This window comes from Carya illinoinensis, chromosome 13, assembly GCF_018687715.1.
Source record: "Carya illinoinensis cultivar Pawnee chromosome 13, C.illinoinensisPawnee_v1, whole genome shotgun sequence".
NCBI classification, from domain to species: Eukaryota; Viridiplantae; Streptophyta; class Magnoliopsida; order Fagales; family Juglandaceae; genus Carya; species Carya illinoinensis.
Window position 1 is genome coordinate 2554258 of NC_056764.1, and position 23051 is coordinate 2577308.

The 23051-nt window shown below is 34.2% G+C and overlaps 3 protein-coding genes across 6 annotated transcripts; 1 reads left to right on the forward strand and 2 right to left on the reverse strand.

Moving 5' to 3' along the window:
• Positions 1–6337: 6337 nt before the first annotated feature.
• LOC122292720 (COP9 signalosome complex subunit 7-like) lies at positions 6338–13119 on the forward strand. Of its 4 annotated transcripts, none has more exons than XM_043101200.1 (10): positions 6338–6498; positions 6608–6853; positions 7167–7242; positions 9109–9197; positions 10029–10118; positions 10633–10677; positions 10755–10825; positions 11190–11328; positions 12291–12379; positions 12724–13119. In XM_043101200.1, exons 2-10 carry the CDS (start codon positions 6695–6697, stop codon positions 12734–12736), a joined length of 771 nt encoding a protein of 256 aa, XP_042957134.1. In that variant the 5' UTR covers positions 6338–6498; positions 6608–6694; the 3' UTR covers positions 12737–13119. The 4 variants fall into 4 exon arrangements, with proteins under 4 accessions (XP_042957134.1, XP_042957135.1, XP_042957136.1 ...); XM_043101201.1 differs by having other exon boundaries at positions 6341–6502; positions 12271–12379; XM_043101202.1 differs by having other exon boundaries at positions 6341–6502; positions 12274–12379.
• Positions 13120–13824: 705 nt separating this feature from the next.
• LOC122292721 (ethylene-responsive transcription factor 1-like) lies at positions 13825–14834 on the reverse strand. The gene has a single exon (XM_043101203.1). It carries the CDS (start codon positions 14703–14705, stop codon positions 13992–13994), a length of 714 nt encoding a protein of 237 aa, XP_042957137.1. The 5' UTR covers positions 14706–14834; the 3' UTR covers positions 13825–13991.
• Positions 14835–17783: 2949 nt separating this feature from the next.
• LOC122292975 (ethylene-responsive transcription factor 13-like) lies at positions 17784–18806 on the reverse strand. Its single transcript, XM_043101564.1, has one exon. It carries the CDS (start codon positions 18723–18725, stop codon positions 17823–17825), a length of 903 nt encoding a protein of 300 aa, XP_042957498.1. The 5' UTR covers positions 18726–18806; the 3' UTR covers positions 17784–17822.
• Between the last annotated feature and the right edge of the window lie 4245 nt (positions 18807–23051).

The window sequence follows — 23051 nt, forward strand, 5'->3', positions numbered from 1 at the left end:
AATTGACATAGCTTAAATTGAATCATGAACTGAACTTGACTTGACATGAACTTAATCTGAAACTTGACTTAGCATGAACTTGCTCTGAAACTTGAATTAACATGAAAAATACATACTCCACAGTTGTTGTGGCCCCATGTATTCTACACAAACTTGACTTAACATTAAAAATACATACTCCGCAGTTGTTGTGGCCCCATGTATTCGACATAAACTTGACTTAACATGAAAAATACATACTCCACAGTTGTTGTGGCCCCATGTATTCTACGTGTAAATACATACTCCACAGTTGTTGTGGCCCCATGTATTCTACACAAACTTGACTTAACATGAAAAATACATACTCCACAGTTGTTGTGGCCTCATGTATTCTACGTGTAAATACATACTCCACAGTTGTTGTGGCCCCATGTATTCTACGCATCACAATTATAGTAAAATACATACTCCACAGTTGTTGTGGCCTCATGTATTCTACACAAACATAATGTACTCAAGATGAAACGTGACTTGAACATAACTTGAAATACATGACCAACTTGAGATAGAAACATTTCGTAACATGGCATAACATATAATAGACAACATATTTAACATGACATACTTGCAACAGTGAATATTACATGACTTGACATACATGTAATAGATGACATACTTAGCATGACGTACTTGTAATGTACAGTAATACATAACAGAATATATTATGTAACAGATAAAAATTGATGACAGAATAAATTCTGTATAATAAACAATTACGTGATAACTTGGCGTGGCATGACATATATGATAACACACATACATACACTATAGTTCTTTTACTTAGCACACATACACAGTAGACTGCTAGTAAGTTAAAAGCTAACTTACCTCGATCTCCGCGTTTCTTATAAAACCTCAAGCGCGATCACGAGGAACTGTAATTAGTGATTCTTAAAGTTAGTACTAAATCACTAATAATTTGAAATATGGAAAAATACTAACTTAAAGAGTAAAATTTCCATTTTACTTCCTATATGTAGGAAAATGACCGTTTTACCCATAACTTAAGGATTTTGCATACTAACTCCAAAAGTCACCAAAATTTACATGCCTCATGTAAATTTTATCCTCAACTCAAATATCAATTTAGAAAAATTTAAAACTAATCACAACTATTAAAACTCCATAGGGCCGAAATTCTCATATGCTATTTCTATTGATTTTTGTTTCTAACTTGTTTTGATCAACCTTTTGATCTATGACTTATAAATATGTGATCTTCAAACCAAACCATCACATGGTTTAAAAAGATGTCCTAAAACATATATAAGCTTCTAATTCAAGATCACATGGTTAAAAATTAACCAAAACATAAATTTAGCCAAGAACATCCACACTTTGGCTTATCTGAATATCTCTTTGTATAAAATTTCATATCTTTGAAACTAACATCAAATATCTTCAAAATAATAATATAACATGTATATAAGATGCTTAGGATCCTCCAATAAAATTATCAAAGTCATTAGAATAGGTTTAGACCACCAAAGAGTTAAACTTTCTCAAAATAGAAACTGTTTTTCTTCTTCCAGTTTCTAAGTTTCTAAATCTAAGCAAATATTTCATCAAAACCTTCAATCATGCAAAAATCCTCAACCAATAGTCATATATACATGTTAACAATACTCCATAAAAATTTCGGACCAATATCTATCCATTAGCTTAGTCAAAAACTCCAAACTATAACATATTCTCCAGTTTATCTCCTAGAATGACCTTTCTATAGTTTACACAATATTTGACTGATCAAATGATCTTCAAATGGGGCAAATAAGATATCCATGTAAACTAGACTCAAAAAGGAACAACTTATATGAAGGAGACTTTATGATAAAACACTTACAACAGCTTCGAAATGGGCATGCAAAAGAACTCCTAAAAGCTGTCCGAGAGAGAATGTTTGATATTCTTTTAAAGAAACGTGTAAATGAAGATAAGTTCATGGGTGATGGCTGGAGATGCTTATGGAAGAGATAAGGGAGATGATAAGGCTGGAGTTGAGAGTTGAGTGTGGTTTTCTCCTATCCAAAATATCTATAAAATATTATCTCAAAATATTCTATCCAATAATATTTATAAAAATCAGCTCAATATATTTTCCAAATGTGGAGTAGACTTGGAAGAGTAAGGTGGCTAAAATATTTTTATGTGTATTTTAAATCTCTATTCTTAAGATATTTTCCAAATGTGTATTTTGCTTAGGTGTCATGATCTCACACCTTGATTTCCTTCACAATTCCATCTAATGGTTTCTCTTTGTGCCAAGTATCTAATACTATTCATTATGTGTGGTTAAGATCTTGCCAAGTGTCCAAATAAAATATCGCTATCCTAATTTGGACATTTCACACTATGATTTTGAAAACACTGCGCTCAGTACATTTACTGAGGTTACTATTCACTCCAAAAATAAACGTAATAAACTTAGTACTGAAAAATTCTAAATATTTAATTAAGCCTAGTGGTGTAGACTATAATGTATTCTGACACTTTTAACTATCTCAAATAATTAAAATCGCATTTCTAGCACCATAGTGAGTGATAACACTAACTATGTTGACAGGCTAAAATTTATGCGATTAGTCGATTCGTGTAAACTTACAGAGTTTTCACGAGGTTCCAAAAGTCAATAGAAATTCCTTAATTGAATTTCTAGCGGGCTGTTACAAACAGCCCTAAAAACAATGCTTAAGACTTCCATTTCGGATCAACACAACTGATGATTTTTGACAAGTCATTTTTAAGAAGCCTGATTATAATGAAGCTTTCACTAATTAACAAAAATATGTGCTCTAGACGTTAACAAAAAGGTTTAGTAACCTAAATTTACTATTCAGATCAGGACTACAAAACGACTCGACTTGACCCGACCCAATCCAAAACTGAGTTGTTTCGACCCGACCTAAAATGCGTTTGTCCCGAACGGAAGTGTTATGTGATACTTCCATTACCCGATTACCCAACCCCAAATGTTTCTGGTTGGGTTTGGTTATACCTTTTCTTTACAAAATAAATAAAATTAATGGTGATCATTTTAGATTTAACTGTAGGGACTATGTGCATATTATGTATATTGAACTGACCATACAAAAAAATTATTTTACCTAATATCACTAACATTTTCAAGATGGTGGCATTATCGGGAAAAAAGGATACAAAAATTCACATCAAAACCCACAAAAGTCAAAACGAAAGCTCAATAACAATTGGGCAGAGCTAATATAAACATCCACAAAACCAGAGACCAACAGAAATTGGGCAGAGCTAATATAAACCAAGAGAATGAGAGATTTGAGGGAACTAAGAGCCAACCGAGAGAATGAGAGAGGCTACGCTTGAGAGTCAAAACAGAGAAAGTGACGGTACACAGAGGTTGGGCGAGAGTCGGGTATTGAGATGGAGCTTGGCGTCGTGATGATCCACGGAGACCGAGAGTTGGCCTGCTAGGAGATGTCAAGACGGAGATTGGAGACAAGGACTGAGAGAGAGTGAAGAAACGAACTAGTAATTGGTAAGTGGTAGAATGAACAATCGAAATCAGAAATGAGGGATTTGTGAAGAAAAAGTTCTTATACGGTGCCATTTGATGTAAATTATTTCAGCACACGGCTAACCGACCCGACCCGATACCAAACGAGTAAATAACGGAAGCACCCATTTCCGTTCCGCATTGTTTTGGTTCATGTACATTTTTGCGAGTTGGGTCGGGTAGCTAGTTTAAATGTACAGTCCTAATTCAAATGATTCTCTTGATGTGACATTATCATGTAATGTTATTTAATTTATTAAAAAATATAAAAAAATATATTCAAACTAAAGGGATGTCTAAAAATATAAAATAACAAAGATTGAAACTTCATTTCTTCTATCTATTTTATATTTTTAGTTTTAATTTTTTTAATAAATTAGGTAACATTAGACGGTCAAACATCATTATTCTATATAAAAAAATAAGATGAAAAGAGATCTTGATAGTTATTTTATGTACAACAAAATAGACGAATTCAATCCTCTAATAAAATAGTATATTTGAAAGCAAAACACACATTCTATTATAGAATAATGCTACTTAACTTCTCCAACCTCCATATATTATATTTTTTTAAAAATTTTCATATTTTTTTAATTTTTTTGAGTTTATTTTGCTTAAACTAATTAAAATTTGTTATTTATTATTCATATATTAAATATTTGATAAAAAGATATAATATACAAAAATTGTGTAAATAGTAAGAGGTTACGTAACTATTTTTTCTTCTATTATATTAATATAGGAAAAATATAGTTACAAGTATAATTGTGCACTAATCTGTGCACTAATTTGATATGATTGGTCAAAAAGTAGATTTTATTAAAAACAGTGTTAATTTAAATTTTAAGTATGAATAAATCAGTATTAGTACATAGGTTAGTGCGTAACTACACTTGTATGTAGCAGAACCCATTAATATAACAAAAACTGATTTAAAAAAAAAAAATCCTTTACGAATCAAGTATTGACATGTGAGTAGAGCTGCAAACGAACCGAGTCGAGCTGAGTTCGAACAGGGGATCTCGAGCTCGATAAGCAAATATACGTGCTCGAACTCGACTCGAGCTCGACAAAATTTACAAACGTCTGATCGAACTCGAAACGCATAACATGTATCAGGATTGAACTCGACTCGAACTCGTATAAGATAAATAAACGAACTGATACGAGCTCGAGTAGCTCGAGCTCGAGTTAGAGTTAAATACTCTGTTTCGGTTGAAACTCTATGCCCAAACCGGAAGGTAGCCTCGCTCACCCCCATCAGAGAAGCATGCAGCAACATTAGAGAAACAATGCATAAAGTAATCGCAACAGAGAAAATCGCAATGATTGGAGAGGTTGCGGCGGCGATGAGAGGCAACGGGAGGCCCGGCCGTGTGGTGCAGTGGTGGTGGCGATGAGAACAATGAGAGCAGCTCACGGATGGTGGTAGGAAGAAGAAAGAAAAAAAAATGAAAGTAGGAGAACGGGGAGATGATGTCGTGCGGCGCAAGGAGGGGGAGGAGAAAAAAGAAAAAAAATGAAAGTAGGCTGCAGGAGAGCGGGGAGATCCGGAGATGAGGTCGTGCGGCTCGGAGAGGGGAAGGAGAAAAAAGAAAAGAAAAGGAAAGCAGGGAAGATGAGGTCGTGCGGCGCAGAGAGGGTGAGGGGAAAATGAGATGAAACTAGGGTTAATGAGATGAGGTCGTGCGGCTCCAAAACGATGTCGTTTTGGATGGGTTTAGAGGGCTGGGCTCCAGCGCACGGGTTGGGCCCTTCATATTACCAAAGCCTACAAGATTTTTATTATAGTATTTTTGTTATTTCCTATAGACTTATAGTGTCTTTTAAAAATGAAATAAATTAAAAAATATTTTTAAAAAATACTTAATAAATTTTTTTGCAATTGGTCATTTGTAATGTGGTTTAAATAATTCAATAAACTTGTTTCTACTTAAAAAAAAAATGACATTGAAAGAAAACCTTTTTGTTTTCATAGATAAAATTTTACCTATATTTAACTAAGATGTTTTAGGCCATATATTTCTCTTATTGTCAATTTATTTTCCATCATATTGATATTTGTTTTTCATATATTCATTTTTCTGTTATACTTAATAATTATTTAGGTGAATGCTATATAATAATTATATTTTAATAAGAGCATATGAAAATGTAAATATTTATTATAATAGATTTGTATTTTTCACAATGCACATGTGCCTCTTACTAGTAATATTAAATATGACCAAATAATCAAAATGAAATTAGATAAGAAAGTGTAGTAATCAAATTAAAGTTGCTTACTCTTTATAAACATTTGACTCAATAATTCTTTTGTGAACTTAATACATTATTATACTCAACATTATTCCTTCGTCACCTTGTTATACATAAAGTAACAAAATATATTACTTATATGAAGTATAAAAATAATACATATAATTTTATAACACATAAAATATATACAATAAAAGAATATATGTAAGAGTATATATATAAATATTACGAGTATTGTGACGAGCTCAAAACGAGTCGAATCGAGTTTATACGAATATTGTTCACGAGCCTAAACCGAATCGAGTCGAGATTATACGAGTTTTGCTCGTTTAATATTCGAACCAATATTAGTGCTCACGAATAACTCATTAATTAAATGAATCGAGTCTGAGTCAAATTTATACGAGTCGATTTCAAATTGTTCACGAGCAGCTCTGTTCATTTGCAGCCTACATGTGAGGCAGAGGGTATACTCTCACCGGCTACCCGGAACAACTGTATAGATTTTCTCTATAATAAAACCAATCCGCATGGTACTGTAAAAGCCAGAGAGAGTAAAGCCAACGAAAAAGAGCGAAGCAGGAGGAGGACAAACCTTGTTGGGGTCGGGCGTCCCTCAAAACCTTCCGAACTTACGTCAACAGCAACTCTCTGCAGTAGCAGTAGTATGTATGGCAATCACTCGGACCCCTCAGAACCTAAAACTTCATTCACCAAGCAATCCTCTTCTCTAAACTCAAACCCTAACCTTTCTCTTTTCTCTCTCTTTTACAGACACACGATTATCGTTCGCTGTTTGATTTCTATTTTTTAGAATTAGATTCTTTCCGTGAAAGGGACAAAGCAGGAAAAAAAAAAAAAATGGACATAGAGCAGAAGCAAGCAGACCTCATCGATCACTTCGTGAAGCAAGCGTCGGCTCTCCAGGGTTCGGCCCTCTGTCCCCTCATCGCCGAGGCCACCTCGAATACATCCCTCTTCGCCTTCTCCGAGATTCTCGCCATTCCCTCAGTTCTCCAGGTTTGGGTTTTGCTCTCTGCTCTGTTTGGGAAAAAGATTGGAAATCGTATTTAGTAAATGAATTTTGGAAATTCTGCTTTTCTTTTTCGTAGTTGATACCGATGTTTATGCTTCGTGGATTGAAACATGGCACTGGACTGTATTTTGTTGATTTGATGTAATTTTAAATTTTTTATTTTTCGGTGATAGTGGAGTTTTGGAGTTGGCTCTTTTCTTGATATTATTAGGTTTAGTGCCTTGAAGCACTGGGTTATTCATTACTAATTAAAATCAAATCACCCTTTTTCTTTGTTTTAACTGTAAGCTTTTGCAGCTTGAAGGAACTTCAAATTCTGTATACCTCGATGTTCTTCGTTTGTTTGCACATGGCACTTGGAGTGATTACAAACGTAAGCATGCTAAGTCTTGCTTCATTTTGTTATCTGTTTTCCTTTTTGTTACTCACTAATTGTTGGTTTGGTTTATAAGGACATTCATTATTCATTATAATCTGATGTGCTGGCATGGCTACTCGTTGTAGAGCTATTTGCTTTTTCCCTTCTGATCTGTGCTTAAAATTATTGCCTTAAACGTAAACGGATATCCTCTTGCTATTTCTTTTTCTTTTATTTTATTTTCAGTGCCAAATACTTCAGCCTTTTATTTTCATCTCTGAAGTGTATTTGGTGGAAGGTAACCCCGAGAGGTAGCTCAGTTAGTCAGGCCTTGGGTTTGCTCCCCAATGGTCACCGGTTCGAATCCCCTCAAGGCCACTGGAGGTTAACCTGGCCGTTAACTTCAGGGTTATGTGGGGTTAGTTGAGGTGCGCGCAAGCTGGCCTGGACACTCACGGATATATAAAAAAAAAAAAGTGTATTTGGTGGAAGGTGAGAGTGATATCTCCTTTAGAAGTGGGTAACTTGCTAATGATAACCGGATAAATTATATTTTTTTCTATTTAAGAGAGCAGTAATGATTTTCTCTTAAAAAGTTGAGTTTACAAAGATGGAGAAGTAGAATGGGGTGGAGGGACATACTTCCACATTAGGCAAGTTTATTGGTGCTTCTAGTGAGAGGGATGGGAGTTATAAGTACATTTATAATTCGTCAGCTGAATGTTATCCATGGGGGTGAGGTCACGTGCAGCATATTTGGTATTCTCAAAAGTTTTGGTAGGTTTAAGACTTATATATATATATTTTTTTGATAAGTAGGTTTACGACTTATATTTATAAGTAATAATTCATCTTTATTAGTAAGTGCAAAAGGCGCAACTCAAGTATACAAGAAGTATACAAAAGAAACACCTAGTCAGGAGAAGAAGATAAAGTTACAAGAAAATCATATAAATTTAGCCTTTCAAAAGTCTATGGAGGCAGTTCAAGATAAATGAGTATTGATTGAAAAAAGAAAAAAAGAAGAAAAAAAAAAAAAGCTCCTCTATCATCCTTTTGCGATCCTCAAAGATTCTTTCATTGGTACGTTTATGACTTTAGGAAATGTAAAATGTGTGGGGCCATTAAAAAGAAAGAAAAAGAAAATAAACAGCTGACCTTTTTTTACTTGACAGATTATATAAAGCAAAGGTGAATTAAGGGCTTCACATCCTGGTTTTGATAAGTCAGTTGTAAAGTTTGAAATCTTCCTTAACCTTCTAGTTTTCCAATATTCTTTCTGGTGCTGCGAATAGTTTCAGTGGGTTTTCCCCTTAGCTGGAACTGTTGGGCCCTCGGGTGGTTTTCTGGTAGCTTCTGGAGAAAAAAGTTTCAAGTGTTCTTTCCAGAGTCAAATCTGTATTTTTTAGATCCATACATTTGAACCTGTGAAATAAGTGCTAAAATTTATTACGGATGTGTAGTATTGCAAGTCTCCCATAATGATATTAAAATTAATGATTAGCTGCCTTTACAATCTGAGACAATGATACGTCTTCTCAAGAAACAAATCGCTGATATGTTTGATGATGTGTGCAACCCCTCTTGATCCATTAATTTTTGGTCCTACCATTTTCCCCTTGTACCAGCCAGATGTTGGCTAGAATTCCACTGAGAATTTAATATAAATAGTGGATCTATAATTGTTCACCTTGACAAAGGAAAACAACATAGTGAATTATGTGGCACTAAACTAATGGAAGCTCATCCAGGTGTTGGATAATTACCATGGTAATATTTGCCTTGATTTAAAATGTTTTAACAATTCACTGCCCTTAAGCCTCACCTTTGAGTCTTGCTTCTGCCATGTATAATTTGATGGAATTTTGTCTATTGTTGTAGGTAATGCTGGCTGTCTTCCTCAGTTGGTCCCTGAACAAGTCCTCAAGTTGAAGCAACTTACTGTACTTACACTGGCTGAGACAAACAAGGTACTCTTCCTTATATTGTGAATGATTTTCTTGTATTAAATTCTTCCCTTTTTGAACAGGCTAATTTCCTTCCTGGTTGAGTGATAATAGTTACTGCGCCCTTGTTTTATTTTTCAACAAGCTTAGTAATCTTAAAAGCTTTCTGAAACAGCTGTCAACTTGCAGCCTAATGCAGACACGTTGATTGTCCAGTATTACTTCCTGGTCTATATAGATGGTTATCAATCAAAGGTTCTAGTTGCAAGCAAAATGAATTCTGGTTGCAGTAAGATATTGTAGATTCTATTGAAATGCAGGAATTGAATTAAATCACTAGAGTTTGGACACTTGCGGGAAACTCTTTGCCGAGGGCCTGTGCACCCCTGGGATTAGTGAGGACATTGTTCCTAGACACCTAGCGCCAATAAAAAAAAAAGTTTGGAAATACTGGAACCCTTTCTAATTAAGGAACTTATTCTCTTTTTCTGTTCTTCTTTTTTAACTTGCAAGTAATAATCAACACCTCCAAGAGAAATAAAAGGTTTGTAGTGCTTCATTGCCCTGAACCCAGGGCAGATTTGGCATGTAGGTTTCAGTCACTAATTATATCACATCATTCTTTTACTGAAAACCATGTGGTAAAAGTCGCTACTTTAAAAACTTCTGTGTACATTCTCCCTTTGAACTTCTACCTGTTATATTATACAAGTTTTCCGTGTGCTTTTTGCCTTCTTATTTTATTGGGAGGGCCCATACAGGTCATTGAATAAGTTTTCCCTTCTAGTTGCATATTAGTCATCTCCTTCCTCTCATGTCTTTTTATATGAGTCTAATTGTTGAGTCCTTTCCCAGGTTCTACCCTATGATCAACTAATGCAGGAGTTAGACATCACAAATGTTCGTGAACTGGAAGATTTCCTAATCAACGAGTGCATGTATGCGGTAGGTGTTCTTCCTACTGATTTCCATATTGCTGTTGCATCCTAATGACCTACTAGGCTACTACAGTGGTGCTTTTTAACTGCTGAGCAAACACGGTCATTTAGTGGGGATGTCAGTTTCTTTGTTTGTTTGTTTTTTTCCCCCCCTTTTTTTGGGGATATTATTTGTTTTTAATGATGTTGGAATATAGCTATTATGTTGTTTGCATAATATAATTCTTTGCACAAACTGCAAATCCTATTATATTTGGTCGTTCAATTTTCAGTTTAAGCAGCTCATGCCTTTATTATATTTAAAATACAGATTTCTTTGTAATTTAAAAGATGATATGGATGATTTATTGAAGTTCTCTCTTTTTTCTTGCCTGAACACACTTTTCCGTTTGGGTTCTTGGAGGACGTCCCTGCCTTTATTTATTTCTCTTTTGGTTGGGGTGTCTACTATAACCTTTAAAGATGGAGAAAAAGCGTAATGAGAATGTGCTGATTGGTATGTTGGTGTTTATTGCTATTAGGGCATAGTCAGAGGGAAGCTGGATCAGTTGCGCAGATGCTTTGAGGTTTAACTCATCATCCTCTGCTGTCTTTAAGTTGTTTTTTTTATGAACTTATTTATTTATTTATTTCTGTATTGCAGGTTCAATTCGCAGCAGGAAGGGATCTAAGACCTGGTCAACTTGGAAGCATGATACATACACTGTCAAACTGGTACATCTCTGGTTCAAATAGCATTTGAGTCACTTTTACGCTCTTATTTGGTGGTTTGTCTGATTGCGAAAATGAATCTCCTTTTCTTGAACAATATCTTTCACATGAGTTGGTCCTGCTTTTGTCTTCATCTATAGACCCTGGTTGTCACTCTTAATACATGGAAAATGATACAACTCATTAGTAAGCTGTAGTGATCCCAACCTATATGGGTTTTACTTGGTCCTTTTAGCAAATGATGTTGTGTGAATATCTAGGGGTATGTTGGCCTTTGCCTCACCTCATGACTTACTAAATTTCTATTCAAGATCATGGTTATTACAGTTGTCAGATTTATCTAATATATATCTATGAACATTGATAGGTTGGCTACATCAGATAATCTACTTATGTCTATTCAAGAGAAGATTAAATGGGCTGATAGTATGAGTGAGTTGGACAAAAAACACCGGAAGGAGGTTGAAGATCGGGTAGAAGAAGTAAAGAAGTCCCTTTCACTCAAGGTCAGTTGAATCTAGTTTTACATTTTGAATTATCTTCATTACTTAACGCTACATCTAAATGCTAAAGTAGGACATCCCATGGAAATGAAATTGTCTTCTTATTTATTTATTCAATTTTGTAAAGCTATTTTCATCTGTAGGAGCTTTAAGTGCATTTATTATTAAGTTTTGAACAAGTAAATTGGGTCACTGATAGAGAGAAAAGAAAGAGAAGGGGGGGGGGGGGGAGACCAATTTGACCTTTGACTAAATATCGATGACCAGTCATGGGATATGATGTCAGACTGTACTTGCAAATAAATAAATACGATGTTGTAGCTTGTTAATTTAAAAAAATGAAAAAGGAAAATACAGCTAATCGATTTAATTATCAATAGAACTTGCTATTTATACTCCAATCCTGAACAAAACCAACAAAAGGGACGTAAAACTTGAGAGAGTTACATTAAAAGTTTTAATGAAATGGAACAATTGCTTTGTAGCTTGGCCCTTGGTGTAGTTCTAGGACTTGTCATAGAAATTATAAATGGCTGCTGATGGGGAGTAAGAAGAGCCGTGGACATTGAAATTGAATAGGGTTGTAATTGCAATATTGTTCCAACTGAGGCATGCCATTGTAATTAGTCCACGTTGTTTTTTTTATTGTTTAGTTATGTACCCTCTTTCTGTAAGCTTGAGGGGGCGTCACAAATCAAAACACTTGTCCCATGCTCTTAAGGTTTATGAATGGAGTTTGAAGCATGAAGTTCCTTAAATATATCGTTACGTTACTTATCAAAAAAATATTTATCATTACTTCATAAAAGTTGCAACCCTATGGCTCTGTACAACTCCATATCTTTAATGATATGCTTCTTTAGATCTCCTGTAACCACAATGTTATTAGATTAGTGTTTATGTTTGGGATATGTTGGTCGATGTGTCTTACTTACATTGTGGCAGAAGTTACAAACTGTAAGCAGGCCGACATTGACTTCCGAGGGCATGAGGAGATCTACTCTGAACCTGGTGGAGTGATGGACTATGAGGAAGACCGAAGTCGTCCTAAGCGGTAATTTAATACACTTTTGCATTTTTCAGTGATTCTGCATATATGAATCCAGGTCAGAGTTTTGATCTGATATTGTATTTACACACTTGGTTTCAATTATTGAGTGATTTACCACCTAATTCCAATTGACAGGTCACTTTTTTATGTATTCTATGCATAATTCTCAGTAATATGGACTACTAAAATTATGTCAGAAACTAGTGTCCAAAAGTCCAGTTTGGTTTTTTTCTTTCTTTCTTCTTTTTTTTTTTTTTTTTTCGCAAAAGTTGCATTATATTTATTGATTTGCATCATTAATTTTGCCAAAAAAAAAAAAACTGGTTGATCAACGACTAAATATGCAGGAGACTCCGGTAGCTGGAAGGCATGGATGGTGGGGAGCGCATGGGATTGTCGTTTAGGATACCTGCTCAATTTTTACTGTTCATGGAATTCCAGCAACGGACGATTCTGCTTTGGTGGTGGGGGCTATAATACTTGGTAAAATTGTAGCCATCGTTTTAAACTTACATATATTTTTTCTTATCAAAATCTTTAACCTCATATTTTGAAATTAATTAGCTCGTAATATTCCTGAGTTGGAAAAAGAAAGAGAGCAGATGTGGTGGTGCGGTTTTTTTTTTTTTTCTTTTAATGTAATTTGATCATTTGTACTTGTTGATCTTGTTATTAAATCTGTCTTGTGATGAAATAGCTGCCTTTACTACTACTATATTCAGATTTATCTGGCTTTATGGTTTCATGGTTGCTGTCCATCTAACTTGCAGGATCTAAATAGCTATTTTTCGAACCTAAATCTTATTATTATGATTATTATTTGAATTTTCTTTAGAGGAAAAATTAGTTAGAGAAGTCAATACTCTATTTAGAAAAATGCAAAAGTTTGAAAAAAAAAATAGAAATAAAATTTAACGACGGTCAAGAAGGGTCGTTGTGCGAAGTTGCAAACTATCATTTTTCTTCATTATTGTGGGTGACAACGTACCGTACTTGCCATTGACGTTTTCATCTCTTTCTTTTGGATAAAGGAAAAGGATTGTGATCTCATGTTGGCTAGTTGATGATATGGTCCCCACCCCATCGTCCACAAGTGGCCCCAACGTGTGTCGACCGTATTTCATCAACATCTCTGTCTAAATACACTTTGACCAACCAAAGCCATAAATGTGCTGTAGTTTCTTTGATCGAACCCACCCGAATTTTTGTGCATAAGCTTCATATCAAAGGTTCGATTCTTTTTGAGATCAAACTGCGATTTAAATGAAAGATCATGGTGGTTGCTGTGCTAGTTTTCCTGGAACTTTAAATTCCATGGGTGAGACCGTGAGAGTCTTGAGGGATCTGCTGTGGGGTGGTTCCCCGTCAGTTAAAAAAAAAAATATTAATATTGATCGATCAATCAAATGACAGTAACAAGGTTGCTACTCGAAATTCTATTAGCGAGTTCTAAAGAGGCTTTATTATATTAGGGTAAAAAACATATACAAAAGTAAGTAACAATGATTTTAAATCTCCACCCATCCGTTGATCAGATGTCTTGCATGCCTAACAAGCAAGGATGTGACTAACAAAGTATGCGAGAAACAGTCTCATGCACCAACCCAAAAAATATCTAAAATGGTGTGCCAATAATTTTGTTCCTTTTCAGCTTAGGCTCCTGATCAGAGCCATCGCATGGTTTTGACGGAGTCGATGGCTTCCGCAAGCTTCGTTTGGTTGTCACTTTCATCGGCTTCCAATCATGTGAGCCAATAAGGTGAGGAAAATTGAGCTTTGCTTTTGAGCCGCGCATTTTAAAGGCGGCTCGATCATAGGCCAAAGCAGCATCCTCGGCACTCTCGTATGTCCCTAGCCACATTCTGGCGCCGTTCTTTGCCGAATCCCTTATCTCTGCCGCATATGTCCCCCACGGCCTCCTCCTCACTCCCCTATATTGCATCTCAATCCTCGGAACCTGAGGCTCTTGATTATTGATGGATTCAGTACTCATGATATCTGTTCCCATTGTTATATCGTAATTATTCTGCACCAACGGAGCGCGACCTCCAACATCGATTGCATCGCGTAAAGAACCGTAAACGACCTTGTCGTCCGTCGTCTCATCCATTTTCAACGGCAAGTCACCCCAGCTATCCTTTAGAAAGAGACTACTACTACTGCTAAAGTTTGAGCTCCGACAGTGCAACGATGCCTCATCATGATTCTCGTAAACTTTCGCAGAAACTGATGTAGCAGTACTTTCATGTATATCATTGTCTACAAGATTTTGCCATATCGACTCTAAAACAGCAAAGTCAGACTCCGAGATTATACTTTCTCCGAACATGTTGAATCAATCTAGCGGGAATTGATCGATGAAGGTTTCTCAAGCGGATCACTGTTCGTGTTTCTGGAGGGTTTTTTACAAGTTTGGACTTCGACAAGGTGTAATATGCCTGATATATAGACATATATATATATATATACATATATAAATATTCTAGAGGTAATTTTTTGTATCTCTTCGCAATTCTACGAAGTTTCCTTTTTCATTAAATATATAAATATATATAATATAAATATATATATATATATATATATTATAGCCAATGTGTTTCTCATGTCTGACTTCATCTGGTTGGTTCGTTTATTTGTTTATTCTCTTCAATCTTCAAAGGAGAGGAAGGATTGGTCGTAGCTACTAGCTAGCTAGGGAACAAAAGTACTATTAGTTTAAAAAATGATGTCTTGGGAACAAGAGAACTTTTTTCTATCTAATCTTATCAATTGAGAATCATTGACTATAATTTGTTTGTACGTAACAGCAGACCGCTGCAGGCCGAAAACCATGCAAGCAATAAATTTACAACAAAAGATCATTGGGTCGTCCTTCCCTCATCATGAATTGGACTCCTTTTATACTTTCATAATTTCTTTTGAGAAATATATTATAAATATATATTTTTAATTTAAATAAATACATATATAATATGGATTATGAGATCAGATCAGTCACGTACATATTAATATATATTCAAAGTACATAATTTATATTTTCGTTTTGAAGATTATAGATCTTATTTACATAATTATAAGCAAAGTAACCTAAGCATATCATGAATATATAAATAGAAAACGATAAATATCAACATTAAAGAAATGATCATTCTGTTTATAATTAATATTTGTTGTTTTATTGGGATAATAATCATATAAGTCTCAAATGTATAAGTCGTATACGTCTTTTATAAAAATAAAGATCGTATCATGAAAAAATTCGTTTTAAAAAATGAATCTTATCATGAAAATATATGAAAAAACACATTTTTTATAATGTGATTCACTTTTTTATAAATGATCACCCACATGATCTTTGTACATTTGAGATTTGTTGATAGTAGTTAGGCTTTATTTGGATACTGATACTGGTGAATAGTAACAATTTTAGATTATTTATGAATAATAATAAAATAATTTATAAATAATAATAAAATAATCTAAAAATAATATAATTTTTTTCATCTTTTTTTAATTTTTTTCAAATATTTTTTTAAATTTAATAAAAAATATTTAAAAATAAATAAAATTAGAAATTAAAAAAAAATTTATTTAACTATTAAATTAAAAAATTAAAATAGAGAATCGTGGCCGCCATCTGTGCACACAGCATTTCCCAGGACAAATACGCCTTTGGGAAAATTACTGTAGTACGTTGGCTGAGTCAGGGCTGTTTTTCAAAGGCATGCATGGGCGGCGAGGGATGGCCGTACTTATTCGGAATTATTATGACGATTTTTGACCCTTTTTTTTTATTTTTTTATTTTTTGTCAATCAATGAAGCTAATGCATTCACACATAGCAGCATGCACGTGGATTTCGTGCTCTTTTACAATATTCCTTTTTTCTTCTTGACGAGTTTCCACGCACAAATTACAATACACGCAAAGTCGGTGAAGAATGCACATTGCACAGCGTCTATATATATATATATATTCAAGACATGGTTGTTCGATTAATTTAAACATTGATCTAAAGTAACATATATACGCGCATGAAATAATATTTCCTTGAATCAAACAAAGGAGCGATGATAAGATAATATGCTCCAAGGAAATGCACGTTTCTCTTCTATTTTTTCACTCTTTTTCTTTTTACTACGTGGAAATGCATGCATGTTACTCATAAAATATATAACTTCCATGAGGGTACTATATCTAAAAAGATGGTACATAAAAAAAAATTCATAAATTGACATCATTTCATATAATAAATTAGATCTATTTTATAATAAAAATAAATTTAATAATTATCTGGCGTATTACATTAAATCATATCCAATTTTTTAATTTTTTTTTATGGTTAAAATATTTCTCATTCCCATATACCTTTTGCTAAGACACAAATTAACAGTTAAAGTCAAAACTCAATCATATTGACAAACAAGTTATTCTAAGTACATAAATATATAGTTTTTCTATTGAGAAATGATATTTACAGTCGTAGAGTGTGTAACTGTCATGCAATTCATTTGAAAAAAATGAATAAATACGAGATCAAATAATGGACCATACTCTTTTTCAAAACCATTACACAGTATTTATACACTCCATAACTATATGTAAAATTACTATTTTCCTTTTTCAATTGGCAAATACATGTTTTGTATACATGATATATGAACAATCATCTAAATTTCAACTTTTTTCTCTTGAGAAATTCTCATGCTAGCTAGCTTGTTAATTTCTTTTTCCCTTAAATTGCTAAATACATCATTAGCTACTTTTTCTTTTTTGTACTGGACAAATGGATAAGATTAGTACTTGAGATGATCAGTACATCTCATCCGTTTATTGATTTTTTTACAAAAATGGTAATCCATGCAATTCCAATATTAAATTAACGGAAAGAGTTTAAATATAATAATAGATAGCCAGAACACATGTTAGCCTGTAATTAGGATATGTGGGATTAGGAACCCACATTATCGACCTTTGATATATATATATATATATATATGAGAAATATTTTAACTACAAAGTGATTATATAAAAATAAATTCATAAATTGACGTGATTTTACGTAATACATCGTATTGTAAAGTTACTTTTATTTTTGTGTAACTTATTTATGCATGTAACACTTCTCTATATATATTGTTGCTTATTAGGTTTATTATATTTACTCCAATAATATTATATGGTGTCAAATTAGAAAAGGAATATAAAATTAAGCTTAATTTTGAAAACCACCAATTCGACCAACAACATTAACTTAAAAGTGATGATCGAACTTCAAAGGTTGGGATAAATTTCCAGAAACAAACATGTATTTAAACTTTTGTTTCAAATTCTGAGCAGTTAACTTAATTCATCTAATTTCATTTTAGAAGAAATTGTGTAATATCAAAACAGAATATCTTCTTAATTAATCGTAACATGCAGTTAAAAGCATGGATTCTTTTTTCTTACATATAGATATCATTAGGAAGATACAAAAACGTATTTGCGATGTCATTATTCAAGTGATCTAAAGGCAACGGCCATGACCATGTAACTGATTCTTCAAGTTCATCATGATCAACGACCGACGAGCTAGTCCTGCATGAACTGTCTTTAAGCTGATCGCTTGAATCCTCCAGTATTAGAGCCGTCGAGCCACCTCTTCTCTTGCTTCGCTTGGGCTTCGGAGAGACTGTATCCGACGATGTCGATGAAGGTTCCGACGACCGGCGTTTTGGGGTCACCCTGATTGGCTCCCAGTTATCTGAACCGATCAAGTGTGGAAAGTTGAGCTTAGCTTTGGAGCCGCGCATCTTAAAGGCGGCCCGGTCATAAGCCAACGCCGCGTCCTCGGGACTCTCGTATGTCCCTAGCCACACCCTCTTGCCGTTCTTCTTCGCCTCCCTTATCTCTGCGGCATATTTTCCCCACGGTCTCCTCCTCACTCCCCTAAAACGCGGCACTTGACACTCCAAACGCAGCATTACTTGGCACTCCCGCGCAACCGCTACTTCCGGATGCTCCACAGTTTGCGCCGTCACTGCAACTCCATTCTTCGGAGCCCATCCGGAAATCACGGCATCAGGCAGAGGACCGTAAACGTCGGCGTTGTCCGCCTTCAACGGCAATGAACCAGTAGTACCAGTACCCCAATTAGTCTCGTGAAGACAAACGTCGCTAAAAACCACGTTAGCATTGTCGAAACCCATTGCCGAGTAAAAAGTACTCCCAGTGGGTTCGAAATCGCCAAGAAGATACTCTCGAACGGATTCGAGGACAGCCAAGTCGGAATCCATCGGGCCCTGCTCTGTCTTACACTGATTATATTTGTAAAGCTCGTGTTTCATGAGCTCGTACAGATTCATCATGAAGAAGCTGCTTGCGGCCTTGAAGTACCGTGTCGGTGATTATTTGTGGGAATTATCGCTTGCAGGAGTTTAAGATTTATAGGGAAGAGAGTTTCAGGTGTTGACGTAGTTCGTGCGCTTGGGAATGATACCTAATATTTTATTATTAATTTCTTTGCCTCTTTCATGAAAGTTCTTCCAAGTGGGGGGTACGGTGGTTTTTATCACATGGAACATATTTATTCCGATTAACTATTTTTTATTTATTTTTAAAAAATTTCTCGTTCATTTATTTTATTCTTGAAAAAATTTAAAAAAAAACGTTTGATTGGCTTTATTCATTATTTTAATTGTTTTTTTAGAAGGTGATATTAATTAAATATTGTCATTACCACGTGGGATTAGTTTAAATAAATTAATAAAATGATATTACACATCTGTTCATAACTTTTCCTTTTAATGGTGTGAATTATTATCCTTATTTTATTTTCCTTTTTGATGTTCTATGTTTAGAATTTCGCTACCCGATCAAAGAATTATATTTAGAGAAATGATATTTGCATATGCAATCTCCGCACTCATTTTGATAATAAATAAATAAATAAATATGAGTTTCATATCTACGTAAAAAAATATTATTTTAATAATGAACTCTATTTTTTTAATATATGTGCATGTGATTTGTATGACATATGACTATATCTAACATTACTCTTATTTCTGTACTTTTATCATTTTTTTTTTTGGAGGATATAAAGTTGTCCCATTCCAAATGAAAGATCTGTTCATTAGATCGAGATTTGAAATTGTTTAGACGTTTCTTAAATTCCTATACCATATATATTTGTAATTAATGTTAGGTATCGGTAATTATGACATTCATCATATGTCTTGTAACCATAATAATTATTCGATCGAATGCTACTCTCATCCTCATAATTATATGAGTCTTATATCCCTTATTTTTTTAAAAATAGTTTATAATACTTGATTAATCACCTGATCAAAGTCAAATTTATATATATATTTTTAGATAACAACTCGATGCTTGAAACTTCTAGGAGTGGGAAAAACTTCATGAAGTCTTGACTCTAGTAAATTGACTTTTGGCCATAAAAAGAAATTTGAAAAAGGTGAAACTTTTCTTTCCTTTTTTGTTTCGTTTTTGCCATTGGTTGTTGTTTTTGTTTTGAAAGATGAATTAGAAACAACGTTTCTCAAATATCACCACAAAAAGGTGCTCAGTTTTGGGCTCACATGAAAATCGATCCATGATCTTTCACATCTTACATCTACCTTGGGAGAAATTTGAGATCCCGACAATAGATTTGGACTAATTTTTCTGATAAATATATAAATGTAATCACATAATCATCCTTCAACTATGAGATTTTCTTGATCTTTGCGTAATTTCAAGGCATTATTACTAACATGGTTACGGGATCACTGATCGTGTTATACTTGTATAGCTTGCATGATATATTCCTTGTATTTTTTCCTTTTTTGTAAAAATTTACTTTTATAGCCCTGGCTTGTAACTATATATTGTACACGAATACTTAATAAAGTGTGCCTGTTCATATACAATATTTGTTTTTCAATATTCTCTATAAAATAAATATTTTTTTATGAATATTATGAATTTTTTTAAGAATGTTTAAAAATTTGAAAAAAATAAATCAAAATAAATAGGAAGGTCTTGTCGGTATCCATCGCAGCATCTAACGTGATTTCAGTACTTAAGAAGTACGAACGCGCGGAAAAACTAGGCATGATTTTATCGTCGTCATGATTCATTGACAGTCATTGAGTTGACAGTGCTGACACAGCTAGTGTGGGCGGCTGAGCCTGCGTGGAATATGGTTCACTCGGGTGGCTATGTGGGGGCAGAGCAGCAGCCCATGCAGAACAGAACAGGAGGAAAAAAAAAAAAAAAGTAAAACGTTAGGTAGTCACTCGTTTCCAAAACCGCTCTATTTTTTTTTAATAATTAAGAAATTAACTATTAATAAATGTGTATCCTTTTTTTAAAATATAAATATTAAAAAAATGCAATAGAATACATGCTGGGCGTTTATATTTGGCTTTAAATTACTTAATAATAATTGGAAATAATAATAAATTATTTTTAAAAATTATTTCCCGAGAGGTTTAAAATCTTATTTCCAGATTAAAATAAAAATCGTAACAAAGAATTAGATAGATAACTTGTTCGTTTGAGAACTACTACGATCAGATTAAAGTTATAGCATGCTTGTTTTGAAGGTAAAAAAATTGTAATGATAATAATGAAAAATATTGATATATATTTTTTAAGATATTGTGGTTATTAATAAATATAGATGTTAACTTTTATATAAAATTATGTTAATCAATTTAAATGCATTACACGCTTTAGCTCATCTCCTTTACATAAAACGAACGAGTTTAAATAAGTCGTGTCGTATTAATATATTTCTAATTAATTATTACACAGATTAAAATTGATAATACGATACGACTCGTTAATATCTAAATGAATTGGACTATAATTTAAAAGTTTGACATGTATGTTTTAACTTAATGAGTTAGGTTTGAATTAACTTAAATAATCAAATGTTCACGAATGAACACAATCTAGAATCACGATTTGTCACCCCTAAAGGCAACAAAACAAACGTAAAGGAATGCGGACTCAACGTTTTTCTAAATTTTGGTTATTGGATATAATATACATACATATATATATATATATATATATATATATATATAAAATAGAGGTTTATAAAAGTCAAAAGGTTTAATTTCCGGCCTTATAACTTGGGGTCTGAAACGTTGAAATGAATCATGCATGTCCTATGGATGCGTATAAACTAAAGATAATAAGATTGATTCCTTTTTTCAGTTCATGAGATTCCGTGATTTTTTTCTTCGATGTCAAGTAGTACTATTTGTAGAAATGATTGATCTGAGCTAGTTGGTTCATTATTAAAACTATATGCTAGTTGATATATATATCGAATACATGACTAGCTGTACGTTAGTCTTTACGATGTGAAAATGGTTTATTTCTTTAAGCTCTATTATTTTCTTCATTTGAGCTTTGATGTTTTTTTGTCAACGTCTGTGACATAAATCAACGACAAGACGTCACTACAACAAATATGGCTTTTAGTGACAGATTATAAATAGTGACGGTTTCTAAACTGTGACTAAAAGGTATTTATTGTGACGGTTTGTGAGAACTGTCACTAAATGTTGGGCAAGAATTTCAAAACGTTCGGACGTTTTACATAATACGTTCGCACGTCACAGTAACGTTCGAATGTTATGTATATTTACGTGCGAACGTAAAAAAATTTAGCGCGAACGTTCGAACGTTTTAACTTATTACGTGCGAACGTGAATATATTAGCGCTAATGTTCGAACGTTAATGTGATAAAGTTCGAACGTTATATGTTAAATTACATAAATTAACCATAATATATATTTTTTTAATAGTAAGGTTGAGTAACGTTATATTAAAAAAAATTAAGAGTAGAAATTAAGCTACACAATACATACATTAAATATTTGTGTCCATTACATATGTCGAAAATAAAAAACGTTCGAATGATAAATTTTTACAAATCACTTTCAGAACTGCTGGTTTACAAAAGATCGAAACTCCTCAGTCAATGTCTCAACCTTATTGTTTAGCACATCTACATGATGTGCAAGATGTGCGACAGCCTGATCTATATGTGCAATCTGTCTATCGATCTGTCGGTCTATATGCGCCTTCATATCTGTCATCATTGTATCAACCCAAGCAGGTCGCACATCCCCAGCAGATGTAACTCCCGGCTGCTGACTAGTACTCGCCGACGGGCGAGCAACATCGGCCCCAGACTCAGTCGGGGGAACAAGATCTGGCGTAGGACCAGACTGACGCCGAGCTGAGCCTCTCCCCTGTGCAATGCTCCGGCGGTGTGTGGTTATGTCGATAGGGCTCATCTGGTTTATCACCATCTCCTCCGCCTGGAGTGGCACTCCCCGGGCTAGTAATAAGCGGCTGATGATGACTCCGTACGGGAGATTATCCGTGGTAACGATACTGGCCTCGTAACGGATCCGCTCAAATATAACAAGGGGCAAGTCAATGGGCTCACCACGTGCCAAGCCAATCAGGAACTGTGCACGAGCCCGACTGAATGTGCTCTTATGTGCCACCGGGTCTACATTTGTTGCAACAAAAATGTGCAACATGCGAAAGAAAGGCAGCAGCTGATTCTGGCTGAAGGAGTTCGGCCTATCGAGCTTTGTGCGGTCCGTGCCAGTGAGGATGTAGAAATCCTGGTCCCGCTCATCGTCACCAACCTCAGCAG